The sequence below is a fragment of the Columba livia genome, chromosome 9 (genome assembly GCF_036013475.1).
Source record: "Columba livia isolate bColLiv1 breed racing homer chromosome 9, bColLiv1.pat.W.v2, whole genome shotgun sequence".
Classification (NCBI taxonomy): Eukaryota; Metazoa; Chordata; class Aves; order Columbiformes; family Columbidae; genus Columba; species Columba livia.
Genome location: NC_088610.1, coordinates 22,633,171 through 22,650,791, shown reverse-complemented (window position 1 = coordinate 22,650,791; position 17,621 = coordinate 22,633,171). Strand labels below are relative to the sequence as shown.

The following is a 17,621-nucleotide window of genomic DNA, read 5'->3' as shown; positions in this document are numbered from 1 at the left end:
AATAACAGATGGAAGCCTCTGACAGATGCTCTCCCTTTATAAATAATTTTACCTACCACCTGGCTGCCTACAGGGGCCAGATTCCTGAAATAGTCTAGAACAATTTCTGAGAATTTCTATTCTGTAACGAGCACCAGTTCTCTAGTCACTCTTTCTACATCAGCTCCTTAAAATAACCTCTGACTTCAGAAGCTAGCAGTGAGTTGCTTCGCAGACATCTTAAAATAATCAGTTTCAGAAAATGTACAGAATCATACAGGTTCAAACTTAAAAAAAATAATAGTGTAAGTGTAAAACAACCCCGACAAACAGGACTCTCACGATTCCCCAAACCAATTCTGGCGAAAAGAGGCACGGATTAAGAGAATGACTCAGGGTTTGGCATGACATGGCTCGTGATGATCCCATTTGAAAATAGAGGTGGCTATTGAAGAGCTTTTTAGTCACAAGTGTCAGAAACATAACCACTACTTTGGAGGTCAGTAGTACCTCCACAGTAATGGTTTCCAAACAGCAGTCCACAAGGATTTAGTAACTGGTTTCTATAACCCATGTCCTCTTTATGGTGTTTTCTATGAAAATCTAATCAAAATAATGCAGAAGGGCCTGAAGATTGAAGAGTTAATAGTCTTCCATTGGCTCAAGAAACAGTTACACTGCAGAACAGCAATCCCAACTTCTTACAGTACAAAACGGTTTCTGACCTTTGCAGCTTTGGCCTTCTCGAGCTGCTGAAGTTGTTCTAGAGCTGGTCCCTGAGCTGCAGTATCAATGGGGAGATCCCAGACACTGCTTCCTTCCCAGACTAGATAGTGAAGAAAACAAACATTGACAAGCAAAAATAAGCACATCAACAAAAAAATAAATGAAAGGGGGAAAATTAGTGTATGCTGTCACTATGTTTTATGAATTAAAATCATGACAATACATTAATCCTAGTCAGTAGAGGGCCACCTTGTCTTCCTGTAAAACAAAGCTTGTCCATTACTGAAGCAAGGCTGGGTTTCCTACAAAATTCTACACAAGAATCAGCTATTTAAACTCCTCCCATCGGAGCAGAACATCTTTATAATATAACACTCAAACCCTTTGGAACAAGACTTCCCATAACCACAGGAAACGTTACCCTATTCTTCACAGCTCTCAAATAGAATTTAAACTGCAAGGCAAAGTAGCATGAACCAGTTCAAAAATACTGATGCGGAAAGAATTTTCCATAGTGTCAAAAAGAGAATGATCATCTGAGAGATGCTGGCTTCTAATTTATGAACTTTTCTCAACAGATCTGACACGTGCCAAGCATCTTACCTGTAGGTTGTGAAGCTGACTGAAGTTCCCATATTGAGCCAGTGTCCGGCACTGACACAGACCTTGTAACAGGTGGCATCATGTTCTGTTCAGATATTCTGTAATACCAACAGGGAGAGTCAACATGCCACTTCCAGGGAGAGGAGTGCTCTGAACACGCATGAGATTCAGTAACTTGTAACATATTCCTTTCCTTCCACACCTCTATTTAAAACAAAAATATGATGTGGACAATACTACTTGCTTGCAGAGTTCTTGCTCATCTCATCCCTGCTGCCAAGTTGAGGGCTAAGTCACCTGCTGCTATAGTTTTGCTTTTGCTACTTATAGGCTAGTTTGAGGAACAAGCGTCTAGTATTCCACAACTCGATTAGCAAAGCCATTCTGCCACCAGCACAAGTCTGTCAAAACCATATGATTTCAACTCTAAGACTTTCATCCTCATTTTCATAAATATTCCCTGAGATAAAGGCTACACATATAAAGAAGTATTTGACATCCTGCAGCTGCTTCATATTCACACAATGTTTAAAATATGTAATGCTCAAATAAGAGCAAATTTCAACACTGACAAGATTGTAATTATCATTATATACAAGTTAGAGCACAGGAAGAATGGTATTCAGTTCAAGTTTGGCTAACTCACCTCATCTTCAGGGCCTGGAACTGTTGCAGGAGAATAGCGAGCTGCTGTTGCTGCTGGGATGAGAGGGCGGCCTTTTGCTGCTGAGCCAGCACCTGTGCATACTGTTGTCTTCAAAAGAGAAGCAGAGAATCACTGGTATTGGTTCGCTTGCTTCTTCATACTATGCTAAGAGATGCAGCAAGTCGTGCATAGATTCATTCTCCAGGACTAATGCCCACTGACCTATACAAGGTACATGCTCAATACAAGAGGAAACCACAGAAAGGGGCCTTGGAAAGAACCAAAATCTAAGACGACAACAAACTGGTCCACATAAGCAGAAGCAAATTTCTCTTCATCCTCAATTATGTCACCTGGCTATTGCTGTCCAATGTTTCTCTTGCAAGCTGTGCAATACCACTTGGCTTTTTATATAAATTACATAGAGATTGCTCAAACTGATCTGGCTTTGATGACTACCCACCTACACAAGCCAATCTCTTCCCCAGTATGTCAAGACATCCCCTAGTACATGGGCAGGTTCTTGCCTTGTCAAATCATAAGCTGACATTAAGTATTCAAAAATCATGATCATGGCACATGCTCTCAAGAGCCCTTGAATGAGCAGTCTTATCCGACTGTGTTCTTTACTCCAAGCTCCTACAAAACAAGTTGTCAGGAACTGGCCAGAGCTGAACAACGGACAGCTTTGGCAAAAATGGCTGACAAATGGCTTCCTCCAGTAATTACCTTCCACTGATCTTCAAAAAGCTGAGCAAGCAGGGCAAAAATAAAGTTCTGTCGTCACCATGTCCAGTTTAGAAGACTTGTAGCCTTCTCCTGACTCTTTAACATCCAAACTGCATTACAAAGATAGCTGGGGTTTGTTTTGACCATGACAGCTACCCATACAGCAGGTCTCAAGTAGCTATGCATGACCACTATAAAGACTCCGAAAAGCACGCCTGAAGAAACCACATTCTGCCCTAGTCCTGCAGACTATTGAGCCTCTGGTGTTTGCAGAAGTAGGCTATGGATGTTGGAGGTGAAGCACTCCCAGCCCCACTGCCCAAGGAAACGACGACAAGATGATGAACCCAGACAACGAAAAATGCAGAGCAGAACAGAGTGACTGGAAGATCTCTGGGACTGGCAGTCTTACTGTATTAAAAGATGTTGATACTGGAGGTGCTGCATTTGGATCAAGGCCAACTCTTGTTGCCTAGTCAGTCGCTCTTGGTCCAGTTCACCCTATGTTTAGGAATAAAACATTCTATTTTAGTAACATATACAATAACATTAGCATATTGCAAATGCAAGCAATGTAGAAGTTGCATTCTGAACTCAAAAGACAAAGAAAATAGAAAAAATATCTAAAGGGATATCAACATGTACAAACAAAGCCTCTAGTATGGTGACTGTGAAACAGAGAGCGCTTGTACATATCACAGGGTCAAGCCTTCCAGCCACACACACGGCAAAACAAACATTCTTAAACTGAGTGTCTTTTCTCATCTTAGAAAAGTAATTGAACAACAAGGCTCAAGTTTGGTGCTTGAACACTTGCAATTCCAAGACAGAGCAGCTGACATGCAAATAGTTCCATTTGCTACAGGACAATTTGAATATTGTAACTGTCACATAATTACCAGATGTGGAAGCGGTGCTGGACCTGGAGTGAAGGGAACCCTGCCCCACATTTTCATGATGTCTCCCAGCGGCTGGAACGTATCATCACAGGCTCTCTTCACCAATAGCGACATGGTGAAGTATCCAGCCTGGAACCACTCTGCCATCTCCTGATTACTGAAAGGACCTGAAATAACACCAACCAACACACATGGGGGGAAGGGGAAGCAAGGCCAAGTTGAGCATACTGGAAACAAAGAGCATGGTGCTCGTTCAAGTAACACAGTACCCAGCATCAGGCGTTCCTGTCCCTCTTGTCCACGTGTCTGGACAGACAGCACATTCAAAGCTGGAGTGTCAATGTACATATAGATCTTAAAAGTCTTTTCCAACCAAAATTATTCTATAGGACACATATGTGAAGTTGTTGGGGATGTGGTTTAGAGGTGGACTTGGCAGCGTTTGGTTAATGGTTGGACTCAATTATCTCAAAGGTCTTTTCCAACCAAAATGATTCTATGATCTTCACAATGGCTACAGCATTCCCCAGATACATCTTTATTCAAAAGTACATGACTGCTTTACCATGCGCTGGAGGGAGACGAGTCAGCCCTGAGACAAAAGCCAAACAGGTGGGGTGGAGCTTGGTGCAGCTAATAGCCACCCTGCCCTCCAGCAAAGCTCATGACTTCAGGTTGACAAGAGCTGTAATTTCAAATTCGGACCTTGGCAGTATCCTCTACCTGAGAGCGCTGAAGGCACAAGTGCTACTCTCCCCACATATACTGCACAGATAATGAAACAACCTTAGCCTGCTTCAACTCCTGCCTTCAAATCAGAGGAATTTGTATGTTTTATAGAAGTTTTGCTTCTGGAATTTAGCAGACGAGCAGATCCAACTCTGAGTGCAAGATTACATTTAAGAAATTGAGGAAAGCAGTTTCCCTTTTCCTTTCTCGAAAAGCTATCCCACTCCTCTTCCTCTATTCCCAAGAAAGAGTTCAGTCTCTCCCTTCAAAGGAAGACTCCTATACTAATTTTTACATATACAAATGGACACAAAAGCCAGTATATTAAAAAAAAAAAGTTACTTAACAGAGCAAGAACCATATAAATACAAGCTTTGCAAAAATCTTCTGAAAAGAATGGTCAGTAGTTCCTCCCATCTCTGAAAAAGTATCTTTAGAAGGTAACTCCTCCCAGAGACTATGAAACCACAAAAGGTATTGCAAGAAAAAAAAAAAAATGTGGGAATGTTTACTCCTGGAGGTCAGATTCAAGGAAGTATTCACTCCAATAAAACACTGTTAGATCACCACGGAGCAATAAACACCCAGTGACTAACAGATAGTTTAAAGCACACTGTGCAAATAAAAACACTTTATGGTTAACATCGTTTAAACTTAAAGAGGTGAGAAGAAAACCCTAAAGATGTGTAATACCCACAGACAAGAGACTTGCACAGATTGCACAAATAACACTCCCACAAATCCTATTTAGAGTTCACAGCCAAGGAAGTAATTCACACTGAACGTTAGCAACTACTACTTAGGGCAGTACAGCAAGTAAGGAACTCGCTGCTTGGCTGTGTTTTTGAGAGGCAGCTAAGGAGCAGCTAAAATCAAGCCCTGAGACCTTCAAAAGAAAAGCATCTTCTGAAAGCAAAGATGCAAGTATCTATGCAAAAGGCCTGTTCCAACTTTCCTTGAAGAAAAAAAAAAAAAAAAAAAAAGTTTCTTAAGCAAAAACTGCAAGTGTGAAACACTTGGTGTTACATGAACTAATAATGCACTAGCTGCAAGTACAATTTAAACTGAGATTATGTGCAAGTAGTGGCTTGTGGAAACTTGTTTTCTCTGCTCCAGATTCCAAACAAATTACCCTTTCCCTGAACACTCAATGTCTTTGGGCTGAGACTAGAAAACTGAATTCAATGTTTCTCATGGATTCTTGAATAAGCTACTGAATGGTCACATTCTTGTTTTGTTTCCAATATTATCTGGAAATCTAAATAACTACTGGCATGAAAGGCAGGCTTTAGTCTAACCACCATTTACAGAAACCTGAAATCATGGCAACTGTTACCCAAAATTAAATGTAATTCTAGATATTAGGCATGCTGAGCTGATGGAGGTAATAGCAGGTAGATCTATTTTCACAACCTAATTCTAGAGTGGTAAATTCCCTGCGCTGCTTTTGTGAAACAAGCATCAGTATCTGTTGGTGGTAATTTTGTGAAGAACTCTTTGACAGTTCCGTGAAACAAAAGAGGAAGTGTAAAGGGCACAGACCTACCCTGAATTTCTCCTTGTGGATCTTTGTAGTACCACTTCTGCATGGCTTCATGGAACAACGGCATAGAAGAGCCTTTTGCTCTGTGCTCTTGAATTTTTGCTGCTAGTCTTTCATCATCAAGGGCACTGTCCTGCAGATATGCCACCATTTTCTCTGCTTGCTGCAGGAGACATCAAAATCAGCAAGGAATACAGGAGTTAGTTGTGTGCTTACAGGTTTGAAAACGAACGTGCCAAAAACAACCACCTTGTCCCACTCAGTGCTCAGGAGTGTACCAGGAGTGACAAGCAACTCAACGACTGGTGTCACTGCATCACAGACCCTGAACTCAGTCTACTGCCTTGTCAGAACTACAAAAGAATTGTCCACCCGCCCCAGTAAAGCCTTAAAACAACTCGCCAAGGAGACCCCACACAGTATCATGGTGAAAAACAAACAGGTATGGGAGCACTACCATGGAAAATGCTCTACATCCCAGCAGTAACTACGCTTTTGTGAACACAGTCTGCACATTATGTATTTTATTTTTTTAAAAATACTGGGCAAACTGTTTTATGGTTTCTCAAGGGAAATGGTAAGGCTACTTGACAGTGATCGTAAGCACAAGAATCTCTAGGTCTTTAACACAGGCTATATCACTCTTATTCAGAAAAATACTAAGCAGGCTTGGATCACCCTTCTCTGCCTTTTCTTTTTGAGAAAAGCAGCTTTTGGTATACATCACCAAGTATAAAGATTCGGCTGCATTTCTGTTTTTATGGGCTCCAAATAGTTTTTGCATTCCACAGTCCTCCAGTCTCACGATTGTCAACAACAAAGGAATTTGAGAAATGTTACCTGCTCTAGGTGTTTGAGGCCCTCTTCATCATCTGGGTCGGTGGGAATGTTGCCCATGCCTGGAGCAGCTGTGACAGGTGTCTGAACTGGCCGCAGAGCAGGATTTGAATTGGAAACAGGAGGAGAAAGATGAGCAGGAGAAGCTGTGTCTGCAGAAATCTGTGGCACAGGTTGAGCAACAGAAGCCAAATCTAAAGAAAAATGTTCAAATTAGTTTGTTACCTTTAACATAAATGTAAATGACTTTTAATAACTTACTGTAGAAAACATTTAGCAGCTCAAAGTCAGCACCAAAGCAAAAGTATTTTCAAACCTTCCTGTATGATGGCTGCACATTGGTACTGTTTACAGCACAGGCACCGACCTAACTTCAAGAAACAGTTTAGTTCTAAGAGTGCAGAACTCAGCACATTTCAGCCTGGCCCATTCCCTGGCCATGTACAGTTGTCCAGACTGATCTGCTCTGCCACGCTGAGGTGCATCCACAACAAGCTCAGGTTTCTCTAGACTGCGTTGCAATGTCAAGTACCAGTGCACTCACTGCAAGGATTTGAGATAGCCTATCAAATAAATCCTGCATTTTTAGGCCAGTCGGTGAATTCCAGCTTTTTGTCACCATAATCCAGTTTTTGCCTCTTAAAAGAAACCAAGACTAATCACAACAAGTAATGGAAACTCACTAAGTTTACCTATCAAGTTCATTACCTTCTCTGTTGGACATTTTGGCTGGTGGTGTATTTTCCGTTTGATTCTCTTTATCTTCTGTTTTCTCTGTTCTTTCTGGCACAGACTCTTCCTTCCGTTCAAAAAGGCTCGTCTGCAATGGGTCTGGAGGCTGGGATTTTGGTGGGGTATCTGACCTGGTTGCCGGTGAAGATGTTTGGACTGCTTCTTCCACTGCTTCTGTAACATTGCATGGTTCTATGTAATTGAATTAATGGAAATCCTACACTGCAGCATAGAACAGATGCATGAGATGTCTCCCTTACCTGCCGCTACTCTATCTGTTTTCTCCCCCTCTTTCTTGGTGGTCTTTTCATGATCTTTGGCTTCTTCATTGTGGCTCCCTTCAGAGTCAGATCTTTCTTCCCCTTCCTCCACAGGTCTGAAGTCCATCTCCTGTTCCTCAGGGATTGGCTCCTTCTGCACCTTCTACAAAGTCAACACAATCATCCATGATCCACCTGACATAAGAGAACATTTGCTGAAAGCGAACAAAGCACCCAAGACAGCTTTTCACCTTTAAAGAGAGGAACGCTCCAGAGGAGTCAAACGTTCCCATTTCTTCTTCTGCATCTTCTAAGCACCACTCAGGGAGACTGTCCCTGTCGTCTTCCATGCTGCCACTCCCACACCGTACTCGTCGATAACCCCGTTCATCATCTCGTTCCCGGAAATCAAATTCAAACCTCCGCCGTCGCTCCATGTGTTCTCGCCAGCCTGCAAAACAAGGCCATGTGAGGTGGGGGAAAATAACTTCACAAGCCAGGGCTGGGGGTAGCAGCTGACCGGGGGGGCGAAAGGGTGGGTGAGGAGGTATCAAACAGTGACAGAAATTTAGAAAGCCCCTACACGATACAATCCACCTACAAAAAGACATCTTAAACAACAATGGGAAGAAAAGGAGTGTCTTACCATTAATGAGGACACTTTCAAGTATTATCCACTGTGTATCCCCACCTTATAGATTGCATTATGAGCATTAAAATAAAAACACATGAGGTTAAAAAAGCTGGGCTATATATTCTAAAACATGCTGGAGCACCAAAATAAGACCAGCAACACTAGGTGCTGATTGAATTTACCAGCCAGCATCACTTTATATGTGTAAGATTTTACACTTTCTTTTAGGCTACCTGCAAAAGTCTCATCCGGAACAACCCATCCACGCTTTTTAATTCCTGCCCTCAGAGACATGTCTGTGCACACAGGTGAAAATGGACTGATGACTGCTCGAACACCTTTGAAAGGATTGTTAAGTCTTTTGAACAGTTATTTCTTAGCTCTGCAACACTGAAACTCAGAATGATAATAAGGAAAGGGTGGAAAACCTTTAAAATTCAAGTATAAATTTTATTTCACTTTTCTTTCTAATATATTCAGAAGACACTTTAATTCAGGCAAGCTTAAAATCCTCTGTCTGCAATATTGCTATTTAAACCAGGAAGAACTTGCTGCTAAGGAAAACAAATTGGGAGTGAAAGGATTTTAAACAGCTTTCCATCCAATAGAAGCTATCTTTACCAGAAATGTGCAAAGCATGAATGGAAGCACCTTAGTTTTTAGTGCTTTTAAGTGGTGGCTGTGTTCTTTTCTGGAGAAAAAATTATTTTCGGTCTCAGAAACCATGCAATCGGTGTAGTCTCGCTGTTTAGCAAATGGCTACCAAAAATCACAGTAAAGAAGAGAAACGTCATCTTCTGTTCCATTTGCCTTATATGCATGAGGAATGTTTCCATATCAACCCTAAAACCTTAAGTATTAACATGTAAAAATCCACCTTTGTCTCAAATACAGGAAACGTAAAACAAACTCCTTCTAGAAACACAAGGAGCTTTAAGATTATATTTTATCAAGGAAACACAAAAGGTGAAACTTGAACAAGGCCCTCACTATATCATGTGTACTTATACGCAAATAATTCCACTGTATAATTTAGTCTACGCTTCTAGTTATGCCCTGGAAACAAAAAATTCTTTTGGTATGCAAAATTGTCAAATCCATGTTCTGAGGCAACCTTTTAAATGTCATTAAGAAATAAGGTACAGGAAGCTTGCACTTATCTTTTCTGTCTGCTTTAAAGTAGTTAACATCTTAGGCCTGTTACATCAGCCTCTTGTTCATTAATAACTTCTCAAAAAATACATAAGCAAAGAAAAGGACTCACTGAAGATGTGCTAATGGAGTAAATACTCCAGAGAGCTTAAATAATAACCATTGTGCACATCCTCTCCTCTGCCCACGGCATCCCGGCCTCCAACTTACTGCAAACTCAAGAAGTACAGGTTCCCAAAGGTGTCATACATATAAAAATGTCATTAAAATGCTGTTCAATTTTAAAAGAACAAAAACATCTCTGGGAGCAACCAGCTAACAGGACAACACATTCTACCTGAAAGGTTTGACACCAAAATTCCACTGAAACAGCATGAGAAGGTGTTTTAAGTTCACTTCCCCCTTCTTCATCATCAACACAGCAAACCCAGGATTTCCTTTGGCATTTAGGAGCATTTTCCGAGGTTTAAGTGTGAGACATTGCTGACAACTAGCCTCCATTTCTGATTAAAACCACAGGCAGACATCTCCTCAGTACAATCAGCAATGTCCATGTCAGGCTTCCCAATAGGTGGAAAAACAGAGCTAAAGCCTGAACCTGGCAATGCCAGATCCTACAAATGGATTGATATTTCAGCCTGTTTGCTGTCCTGCGGCTCACAAATAGCTGAGCATCTCTTCTTCAGCTCCCTTTGGGACAGAAGAGGAAAATCTGGTATCAACAATTTTCTGTGCTGTCATAAATGTGCCAACTTGAGACCATGCATTGAGAAGAGCCTTAATTACTTTTACACTGTTCACATCATCACCCCAGAAGCACAGGCTCTTCACAGTGGGACACAAAACCATGGTTTTTGAAGCTGAATTCTAAGCATTTTGTTATTTCTAGGTATCTTCAAAGTTACAACTGAGAACTTAGAGATTCTGTTTACCATATGGTCTGCTTGTCAAAGATTTAATCACACAACCTCCTTTCATAGCCCACATATTTTCAGAGCTGGGTAGACAGGCAAAAAGAAGAGATAAGCGGAACCAACAGACACTTGCTCTTATCTCTTAATAACAACAAAAGTTAGTAACAGTCTATTTAGAATCTAGTGAGCAACTCAGGTGTGAAGTACAGATTTGCCAATCTTTAAAGCAAGCCAAGGTACAGACAAATCTTAAATTCTCAACTAAAGTTTTTTAACCGACAGCATTCAGTCCCATACTATCATTAGGCACCAGTTTTATGATCAAGATTACCAGTTAAAAGAAATAATTCTAAGCTATATTTACCCCTTGCAATTTATGGTGACATTATAGGGGAAAGGACAGACTACTGGCTGCTTCAGGAAATCCTAAGTACACTTCAGTCTCAATTATCAATAACTATTTATCTCTTAAAAGTTATGTTCTCCAATTCAGAAAAAAAAAGTAGTTTCAAATGTATCCTAAAACTATACTAAATATTAGACTAAACAATACTAAATAATAATTAAAAAAAGACACAGGAGTAGTACGCTTTACTTTTATAGCATATTTGTATATGAACCTAATTTTCATTTTTCTCAATTTTAGAGCAAGATCTACCAATGTACTTTAGCTGGTTTAAGATGTTCAAGAAGCACAATGGCAAAAAAATAAGTCGATTTGATTCACAGCGGTTGATTATGAAAATATAGTAAACCACGATGCATTTGAAAAGCTTAAAAAACAGGAACCAAAAAAATCTTTATGTGACATTATAGACCAAGGTCTCTCTAAAATGCTCTGCAGGAAAAAGGATCTTAACAGAGCTGGTTAAGCAAAGACAAAACAAATTACCATATCAAAGAAATGTTAGGCAAGAAGAGATAATTCCTGTATCTTAAGGATGAGTTGGTAATGAAACAAAACCACCTATACATCATTCACCTGTTCTGAGACCAAACGAGGTTTGCATATATATTTGATACAATGGACTCGCTCTGCAGAATTGAAGCACAATCATTGTATGAATGGAAGAACTGGAACAACAGAAAGAAAGGGCTTTTTAGGTAAGCAGTCATGAAAAAGATGGCTTAAAAGAGAGAACTCTGAAGCAGCCAGTGAATGTAAAGCTACAGTCACATTCTTCTTACAGTTAACTGAGTCTAAAGATCCTATTTCACACCTACAATAGCAGTGGTACCACATTTACCCAGAACAATTAGCAAAACAACTTTTCCATTGTATAAGCCAAAGAAAGATGTCTTCTCAGACTTCTGGTCCTAGTGCACAGACAAAAGCAGAAGTAAAAAACCCCTGAGTGGAGAAAGAAGCCTGGTGATGCAAACCAGCTTTTGCGCTACAAAAGCAGACAAGTTTCTGAATCCTTCTGAATTTAGAAGGAAAAAGGTGCTAGGCTTGTTGTCTTTAAGAAGTCTGATCAAGCTGCTTCTTCACTTTACACCAATCCTCAGAAGATCCCTCACTTCATATGTGGCACGGCCATGTGAGAGAACAGCTTTAGCACAGCATGGACACAGGGCAGATCCCTTCAACTATCAGACCACAGAACCTGGGAAACTACACTTAGGTGCACTAGACTGGTTCAACATAAGTAGAGCATCCTCTTGATCCTTTGTGCCTATTAAAAACCACAAAATGAGCAGATTTAGGTCAGCCATCCTGCAGTCAACACAGCTGAAGGAACAACAGGAATTCAAAGATGGAAAAACAATGGCCTGTGGCAATCAAAGTATTTTTTGCTTAACAACAGAAGATAATAAACTCAAGCCTGAAAACTGCTACGTTCTTCCAAACTGTTCTCACTCAAAAAAATAAAATACAATGAGCAGCATACAATCTAGCAGGGACTACACAGAGCCAAGCTAAAGGAAGGTCCAGCTAAACAAATGATGACAGTACTCCAAAGACATTTCTCTATTTTTAGCAGGACACATGATTAGTAGTATTACCTAACAGCAGAATAAGTACAAAGAAGCAGTTTAAGCCATGCCACTTTGAGTTAAACTTGGTGTTTAAAGCAAGTGTGTCATTCAAACTGTTCTGATGGCCCTGTGGCTACTACTAACAGGAGGATTCAAATACAGCCCTCACCAAAGCTAAGAGACTCATACAATTCAGCTATGAAATCAGTCTATCTCAAAAGTAGCAACTTTGCTGCCAATTCACAGAATTCTTAAGAACAGGCTTTTTATTATACCTGCTAAAACTAACTCAAAGTTAATTGTCTAGTAAGCAGCAATATTTCCTGTGATGGAAGTACAATCAATTTTCAAAACCTTCCTCAGAACATCTTCCAAAAAAGTTCAAGACAGGAATGAACTTCTGAACTTTGAGGTCTATGCTTCCTTTTAAGCTAAAGCATGCAGGCTTGTACTTGCAAAACATGCTGCTCCTGAGTATCGTGCTGCATCTGACCATCATGAGGTACAACCATATCTGGCCTGATGTCATCTGAACTATATAACAATGCAGCAGTGTCTAACGAACAACTGGGGAAAAGAAAATTACATTCTTCAACATTTGCCCCTTAGCCTGTTCTAAATAGAAAACATCTGATAACTTTAGCCATGGGTTCCCTGCTAAATTGTAGTACAAGCTAACAGTTGTTTGAGGGCACAGAAATACATAGCTGTGGAGAAGGTTAGGAACAGAGGAAATGGTTGCTCACCATCAGTACATTACTTAAAGTATTTTGGTACATTGAAAAGGGTGACAGACTTATTGTAAAAGCAAGCATGGCTTTTCTTAATTGTATAAAAGAAGTTGTCCACCTTAGCCACAGAATTTCATCTGCTTACTTTGCTTCCCTATGAAGATCTAACAGTAGAAGAGTTACAATCCCCTCTTGGTTCCCCAGAAGCCTTCTGCAGCCAAAAGATATCCCAAACCAAGATCCCACAACAGGTATGACTAGCATGCTAGTAGGCTAGCAGGACCTCTCCCAAGTAGAAGAAATAAATACACCTATATGTTTCAGCCATATTACTCAAATGCAAAGCTCTGCCTTGTATTTCTCCTGCAACTCTAGCAATGCAATGTAGGAATGCAAGTGAACCAAGTTGACTTCGTCAGGGAAGGGGAGAGTGACACCAAACAGACGCCTGAAATCCAGTGAGGTAAGACATCCTGTAACTAAATATAAGATGCATACAGCAACATATTTTGAGATCTTCCAAGGATGCCTCTTGACATTGCAAACACATTTGGAAAAACAGAAAGATGCCAGCAACCTGAAAGGTTTAGTGACAGCATCACTCAACAGCTTTAGATATGCTACCTAATGTGGGTAATGTCTCTCCCCTCAGCATTACAGCCACAGAGAAACACTACTATTAAAAAAACCCTCCAGGTTTTAGCAGGCACATACACACCTGGAACATACCACAGACAAGCACACACCTGAAAAACATTGTTCCCTTACATATGGTGGGATACTGGAGACATTAAAAACAAAAGGCACATGATTTTGTGCTAATAATTTTGGTAGCAAGAGCCCCATGTATGCCAAACAGTATTTAACGACCAAAACTGCATGAACCTTACCTATTTCACCTCCCTTTCCTCTGTGTTCCCCATGCTCTGATTCACTCACTGCCCTTCCCCTATAACCACAGCTGCATTTTCCTCTGGATCTCTTCTCACCTGGACTGTGAGGCCGCCACCGCTCACCGTCCCTCCGTGACCCAGCCAGTCGCCAGCCTCCGTCGTCATCTTCCCCATTTTGTTCCTCCCTGAAGATGCGCCAGTTCTCGCTCTCAGAGCGTATAAACTCGTGTTTCCTTCCCGTCGGTGCTGTCCCACCTTCCTCAAAGTTTGGTCTCACTGCAAGGAAAACAGAGGCCAGTGAAAATGCATCCCATCTGCAGGAACCTGGAAACATCAGGGCTGTAATCTTGCTCCCTTACAGGCAAAAAATACCCTAGAAGTAAGTGATGATAGGAATCTAGGAGAAAACTGGAAGTTCATGGAAAGAAACACACAGACACATTAGGAAATCCCTCCACGTCCTTACGTATCTTGGAGGAAAAAATGCAAAGCATACAAGAAATTATGACACGGATAGGAACGACAGAGGAAGAAAAGATGACAGTTTACAAGATGTGGGGAAACAAAAAAGCAAAGAAGCCAAAGTGTGCAGAAAGAAAGAATAAACTTGCTGTATCATAAAAAGCCTCATGCTAAAGAAAAATGGGAATACAGTAAACTCTAAACATTACACATATTTTACATAAACCAAACATATTTGCTACTTCTGTAATAAAAAGACCATTAGATTTATATATTTAATCCAATACAATGTACAGCATTCCTGCAATGTTTTAGAAAGGACTAAAAATTTAAAACAGTATTAAGGATTAAACAAAGATGACATAGTAGTGTTAACATTATTCCGTGAATCCACCTGCTGGTCAGACAAGGTCAGCATATTAAGAGTTAGAAGCAACTATGCTTGAGCTCAAGGACAAGACTACCAGAAGTTTAGGAGACAGAATAGCCTTTTAGTTCCTAATTGACAATGTTATATTGAAAATAAAACATATAAAAAACCCTCAAGTACTTAACAGAGAGCAACACAAAAGGATGAGGTAAATATTTTTATAAAAAGAATCAACATATACATCAGTAACTCAGGTTAGAAATACATGCTGCTTTCAGTGTTGACTCATCCTGACAAGGATACACCATCAGCAAAATAAATGTTAGTACCAGTTTCAGGACTCCTGGACTGTGCATTTCTTTACATATGTTTAGCTCTGTAGCACCAGAATTCTCAGAGGAACCACGGTGATGCCAGTTCTGCACTGATACTATTAACCAGTTTTAACATGAAATTGTGAGGTTATTAAGAAAAGTACTCAAGTACTAGAGAAAGGTATACTTAATTTTCCTTCCGAGTCTTAAAATCCAAAACCATAAGATATTTGGTGAAGATTGTACACTATGCCTGCTTGCTTGGACAGGAGAAAACAAAGCATGACTAGGCACTAAGATTCCTGGGGTGGAAAGGGACATTCTAAGAACTGAGTTTAGGAAGGATGGGAGATGGCATTCACTTTTCTTCACATCATGCAGCTTTTCCAGTCAATGGAAAAAAAAAGAGGAGACAGAGTACCTGAAATTCTATGGCATATCAAACCTCTGTTTACATTTCAGAAATTCTTCCTACATAGACATTACACTCTGGAGACAGGAAACACAGAGTCTTTGGACTTCGCACCTATCTTGGAGGAAAACCAACCTCCTTTCTGCACTATCTCTAAACAAACACTGGAGGAAAAAAATCCCAAACAAATCACAACACAACAAATTCTTCTTTCTCCAGCTCAAAATTCAGACGACACATTGATTTAGGGAAGGACTATTATAAGAAGGTACAGGTCAAATTCAACCCGAAGTACAAAATCCAAGATGTTTCCAGTATCCCATGCTCCAGGTTCACATGAAATCCTTTTACACCGTCACAGTAAAAAGTTTCTCCAATAACCTTCAGTATGGCTGAGTCCTTGACCTATTCAAGTAGACAGGAGGGACAGGAAACACCCCAAATTTCAGATGCAAGAGTTCTTCCACCATGATGACTACCTGAGGACCTCAAAAAGGTCACTAGAATGCCTCCCTCTTATGTTGTTTCTATATAAAGAAAGAGCTAAAGCACACTGGCTAATTCAGAGTACATCATCAGTATCAACAGGCGATCTGGGCAATGAGGCCTCATATAATCCAGATATACATTTACTTCATTAAAGAGGACATCTGGCTAAAGACCACTTCAGTACTTGCTGGACTTTGAGAACACAAATTTTAAAACAATGTATTTTGGGAAGTCTCTGGTGATACTGGCTCCAAATAAAACAGAACTGCTGGAAACACTCAACTCCCTTCATTTGGTAGGTGCAATGTTGGCAAATGTACTTATCTGGAATGGATAAATCTCTGCAGATGAAGGTCAACCACATTCTATTTTCATATGCTTCAGAGAAAATAAATGAAGACAACAAGCTAGAAAGAAAAACTGAGTCTGGGAAATATAGAGGGCTTTTTACACTTGAAATATCTGAAAAATGTCACACAGAAGGATGTAAGGAAGTGCTGGGAAGCCTCCCAGCATCACTCCTTGGATGGGCTTTGTATAGGAGAAAACTAGGAAACAGAGCTACAGAGCCAAGTCAGCTGAAAGTAAAATACAGAGAGACAGTGGCCCAGGAGAGCTGCAGTCCAAAAGACCAGATGAGCCTAAGACACAAGCGTAAGGAATATGCCTCATTCTTTCTGGAATTACTTTAAATTTGGGTTCCCTGCCAAGAACTGAACTACCCAAGTCAGGTTTTGTCTTCTGAACTTGCAGAAAATGGCATCCCCATTCACTGCTGTGGGGTTTGAAACCCATCTCTGCATAGGTGACAAAACATCAAACACTGTTTGCCGAGATCAGACACAAGTGGGATAATGCTCCTCCTCTGACTTTAAATGCTACAGCATTAGAAATCTAAGAAACAAATCAATTATAAGATATCGGTATTATATTCATCTGAGGATGGCATCACCTGTGATTCTGAAACCTCTGTAAAAACAGCAGCACTCCAGTGTGTTATATCAGATGACTGTTCTGATGCTGCACTCCACTGGAATTAAGAAAGAACATGCAGCGTATCATGACATACTTTCCTGGTACTAGGACACCATAGCAAGTAATATGCAAAGACAGCAAGGTAAGTGTCAAAACAAATCTGGCATTGAATGATCTTGAACATTAGAGACACCAGCCAAGAAACTAGTTGTTTACAAATACAAGCCAGTCACAGGTTAAGGATCAGAAAAAAAATCAAGATACTCTAGTGACAGAAAGACTATGACAAAACTGTTTGCAGGAATACTCCTCCAGTTTACATATAAATTATTAACTTACAAAGTCCTAGCATATTGTCTTTGCAAACTGTTCCTAGACTTGAGAACACTCATTTGAGCTGAAATGACTTAGGTCAGAGAGTCAGTATTTGGCAGTGTTTTAAGCACAAAAAACACTAAAATGCAATCTATGGTTTTGCCTTGGACTAATTGACTGGACTTCCTGAAGAGAAGGAGCAGTAAAAGGGCACCTCTGTTAAAGCCTGTCACAAAGCCAGCAATGGTGTTTACAGAAAACTTCAGACAGAGCCTAGTGGTATCTAGCCAAAAAAGC

General features: G+C 40.3%; 1 protein-coding gene across 14 annotated transcripts in view; it reads right to left on the bottom strand.

The window, feature by feature from the left end:
• GIGYF2 (GRB10 interacting GYF protein 2) overlaps positions 1–17,621 on the bottom strand; it is a 76,797-nt gene that overhangs the window by 13,893 nt on the left and 45,283 nt on the right. For 8 of the 14 annotated variants that reach the window (XM_065073130.1, XM_065073133.1, XM_065073142.1 and 5 more), the window contains 11 exons: positions 14,084–14,263; positions 7,935–8,134; positions 7,684–7,846; positions 7,400–7,615; positions 6,695–6,885; positions 5,858–6,017; positions 3,583–3,749; positions 3,096–3,184; positions 1,955–2,062; positions 1,309–1,406; positions 705–805 (listed from right to left, as the gene is read on the bottom strand). In XM_065073130.1, coding sequence (XP_064929202.1) covers positions 705–805; positions 1,309–1,406; positions 1,955–2,062; positions 3,096–3,184; positions 3,583–3,749; positions 5,858–6,017; positions 6,695–6,885; positions 7,400–7,615; positions 7,684–7,846; positions 7,935–8,134; positions 14,084–14,263 — 1,673 coding nt within the window. The remainder of the gene's footprint in view (positions 1–704; positions 806–1,308; positions 1,407–1,954; positions 2,063–3,095; positions 3,185–3,582; positions 3,750–5,857; positions 6,018–6,694; positions 6,886–7,399; positions 7,616–7,683; positions 7,847–7,934; positions 8,135–14,083; positions 14,264–17,621) is intronic. The other 6 variants (XM_065073136.1, XM_065073137.1, XM_065073140.1 and 3 more) reach the window with 2 other exon arrangements.